General features: G+C 33.2%; 1 protein-coding gene across 1 annotated transcript; it reads left to right on the top strand.

The window, feature by feature from the left end:
* The first annotated feature begins 250 nt into the window (after positions 1 to 250).
* LOC105629569 (uncharacterized) lies at positions 251 to 3,412 on the top strand. The gene is made up of 2 exons (XM_089719357.1): positions 251 to 2,422; positions 2,915 to 3,412. The coding sequence occupies exon 1, from the start codon at positions 409 to 411 to the stop codon at positions 2,368 to 2,370; it is 1,962 nt and encodes a 653-aa protein (XP_089575483.1). The 5' UTR covers positions 251 to 408; the 3' UTR covers positions 2,371 to 2,422; positions 2,915 to 3,412.
* The last annotated feature ends 643 nt before the right edge of the window (positions 3,413 to 4,055 follow it).

Genomic DNA, 4,055 nt, shown 5'->3' with positions numbered 1-4,055 from the left:
AAATTCTAAAAAAAAAGGAAAAAAAATCATGTTTTCTTCAATTTAAATTGATTTTTTTATACAATTTGTCGGTAGGTAAATAATTCACTTTTTCGTACAAATAATTAAAATTTTCACGTCTTTAAATCATTTTCATATTTTCATAGGATTTAATTTTATATTATTAAATAATTTAGACTTTCGTGTAATTTAGCAAAGTAATTTGAACCTGGAGCTCCGACAGAGGGGAAAGGCATTGGTGCGGTGCGTTTTATTGGTATGGTACAAGTTATTTTCTGCCATGTATCATAGGCCTTTATCTTCTTTCTTCCTCTGGACATCTCTCTCCTCTTCTCGCCGTTATCAAATTTCTTCCAAAAACTCTATCCAAGATTGGGTCTTTCGCTTTAATTTCGTATATTATCCAAGATGATCTCAACAACCACCAGATGCCTTACTAATTTTCGGCTTCATCGGCTAATGGGTATTTTTGATTCCGTTTCTTATAGTACTTCTAACAGTACACACGCGACAGGTAAAAGCAAATCTGATCCTTTGGCTTCTTTCCATTTGATGCTTCACAGTAATCCCTCACCATCTATTGTGGAATTTAATAACTTACTATCTCCACTTGTTCGATTGAAGCGTTATGAGACTGTAATTTCTCTTTACAAACAGATGGAGTTGTTTGGAATTTCACTCGATATTTCTTCTATAAATATTTTGACTAATTGCTTTTGCCATCTGGACCGCGTGGATTTTGGGTTCTCTCTTTTGGGGAAAATCTTCAAACTTGGTTTTCAGCCTACCATTATAACGCTTAATACCTTGATTAACGGGCTTTGTAGTGAGGATAGATTTGATGAAGCTGTGGAATTATTTGATGAGATGGTTGCAAAAGGCTATCAACCTGATGTGTATACCTATAACGTGATTGTCAACGGTCTGTGTAAAATTAGGAAAACCAATGTGGCCTTTGGTATTCTGAAAAGAATGGTCGAGGAAGGTTGTGAGCCTGATGTGGTGTCATATAATGCTATCATTGACAGCCTTTGTAAGGATAGATTGGTTACTGAGGCATTAGAGCTCTTCTTGAAAATGAAGAGTGAAGGCATCTCTCCGAGCATTGTGACTTACAACTCTTTAATCTATGGTCTGTGCAATTCAGGCCGATGGGAAGAAGCTTCTATGCAGCTCAATGAAATGTTGGAAGCAAACATCACTCCAAACTTAATTACCTTCAGTATATTGGTCGATGGGCTTTGTAAGTGTGGAAGGGTTTCAAAGGCTCATGGTATTGTCAAATTGATGATTCAAAGAGGAATAAAGCCTGATGTTGTAACTTACAGCTCTTTAATCTATGGTCTGTGCAATTCAGGCCGATGGGAAGAAGCTTCTGTGCAGCTCAATGAAATGTTGGAAGCAAACATCACTCCAAACTTAATTACCTTCAGTATATTGGTTGATGGGCTTTGTAAGGAAGGAAGGGTTGCAAAGGCTCATGGTATAGTCAAATGCATGATTCAAAGAGGAATAAAGCCTGATGTTGCGACTTACAGCTCTTTGATGAATGGATATTGTCTACTCAACAAAATGGATCAAGCTAGAGAAATTTTTGACATGATGCTAAGCAAGGGTTGTACACCTGATGTTGTTATCTACAATATCTTGATTGACTGTTACTGTAGGAGAAAAAGGATAGACGAGGCAATGAGGCTTCTTGATGAAATGCCTCGCAAAGGATTGATTCCTAACCATGTCACTTATAGTTCTCTTATACATGGATTGTGTAAAGCAAAGAGCCCTCAAGCTGCATATAAGTTTTTCAAGGACTTGTGTGCTAGTGGCCATTCTCCAGGTGTGGTAACTTACTCAATTTTGATAGATGGCTTTTGTAAGCATAGGTGTCCAGCTGTGGCATTGAGCCTATTTCATGAAATGCAGAACAACTTATTGAAGCCTAATATAACTGTATATAGTACTCTAATTGATGGTATGTTCAAAGCTGGAAAGCTGAAAAATGCAAAGGAACTGTTTTCTAGACTTTCCATAGAAGGGTTGCAGCCTAATGTGTATACATACACTATAATGATCAATGGACTTTGTAAAGAAGGCCTCCTAGATGAAGCATTCAAGGTTTTCAGGAAAATGGAAGAGAATGATTGCTTACCAAATATTTGCTCTTATAATGTGATTATCCAAGGATATCTCCGGCACAACGATTCGTCCATGGCAACACAACTTATTGATGAAATGGTTGGCAAGGGTTTTTCTGCAGATGCCACCACGACAGAGTTGGTAATAAATTTAGTTATGAACAAGCCTGATGATCCGCTTGTGCAAAAGCTGCTAAGCTGCTCTAAACGTTCTCAGGATGTAAACTTGAAGTGAGATTTGAGGATGGAACAATTGTTATACAGCGGCAAGAAGCTTATAATCTCTGGTAATTCAGTTTCTCTGACTGCAACCAATTAAAAGTAATTACTTGGAAAAATGTTTTTGACAATATAACTAAGGATAAGGCTTTTATTTACTACAGAACAGGAAACAATGAAAATATTGTCAAGAAATGCTAATTATTTTACTACAGAACAGGAAACAAAACTAGGAAAGCTACCTCACCACGGTCTGCATATATTTAGTTCAAGCCCTTGTAATAAGGTGGATGCCCAACTGATAAATACTGATAAATGAAACAAATTATATACTATAAACTATAAAGAGCAAATTAGATATATACTGCTTTACATTTACACTGTTGAGGTACTTGTCTTTCTCTACTCTCACAATCTGGCCTTTCTTCACTGCCCAATAATATTGATGAATTAAACAAAAAGAAAAAACAAAAGGAAAGAAAATCAATAATTCATTTTCAAAGATTCTTTTGTTATGGTTTTGATGGCTTTGTCTTTCTCTGGCTCTGCTGATTGTACAGCTTTAATGGATACGGAATGATGATGTTGTCTTCTTAAAGACTGGGAATGGAGAGAGACATGGAGTTGCACATAAAGCAGCCATACCTGAGAAACAGAGAGGTCGTTGAAGGTGATAGTAATTCAGTTTTAGACAGCCAAGGGATTTTTGGATAAAAGAGATTTTGTAGTCATACTTATTTTCAACGGCTAGAAATATATTATATATTTCTGTTCAAAAAATAAAAGGAAAAAAAAATTATATCCATTATTATATCCAAATTAGCTATTGAATTAAATTAGATGGTAACAATTTTTGCTTTGGAAAGGAGAAGGCAACAGTTATTTATCTAGTCCTGTCATGATTTTTTTTTCTAGTACTGTCATGTAGGATTTTAAAGAAATCACACATGTAATATTTATAATTGTTTGGTTTTTTATATTTATTTTTAGAATTAAATTGTATTAAATATAGTGGAGTTCTCATATTTAAAATGAATTACTTAATTTATAAATTTTAATGATATAGGAAGTTATTTTTTATATTAATTATAAAATAAATCAAAATAATTAATTCTCCTTTTATTTTATTTTTTATTTATCTCTATAAGTTCCACCATTCTCAAATCCATATTTGTCAATGCATGTTTATCTACTAATTAGCGTTCTCATGACAAACAAAAATCACGATTATATTTTTTATTATTTTTGCAAGTTATTTCACGGAAATAAATTGAGACATTGTGTGATTTTGAACTTGAACTTTATTTGGGCTTATTGGATATATAATTACTTGTAACCCAATTAATATTATTTTATATAATTAATTAATTAAAAAGAATAAGAGATAATTAATATTATTTTATATAATTAATCAATTAAAAAGAAAAAGAGATAAAGAAGACATGAGTTGAAGTTGAACAAAACATGGGAACTTCTTAAGTGGCTATTCACATAGAGAAAGTGGTAGAATAAAGGAGCTAGTGATAGAAACGTGTTTCAATGGATCTTTTAATAACTATGTGGAACTTATAAAAGGAAAGGAAACAACGCAGAAGCTCCAGTCAAATTCTCCGACGAATTAAATAAATCAAATAAACTCTTAAATAAGTTAAATAATTTATTTATTTTTCTAGCTAAATTCTCCGATGAATTCAATTAAAT

The sequence above is a fragment of the Jatropha curcas genome, chromosome 3 (genome assembly GCF_041381405.1).
Source record: "Jatropha curcas cultivar XTBG-Jc1 chromosome 3, XTBG_Jcur_1.0, whole genome shotgun sequence".
Taxonomy (NCBI): domain Eukaryota; kingdom Viridiplantae; phylum Streptophyta; class Magnoliopsida; order Malpighiales; family Euphorbiaceae; genus Jatropha; species Jatropha curcas.
Note: the sequence above shows the minus strand (reverse complement) of the source record. Positions and strands in the feature narration are given on the sequence as shown.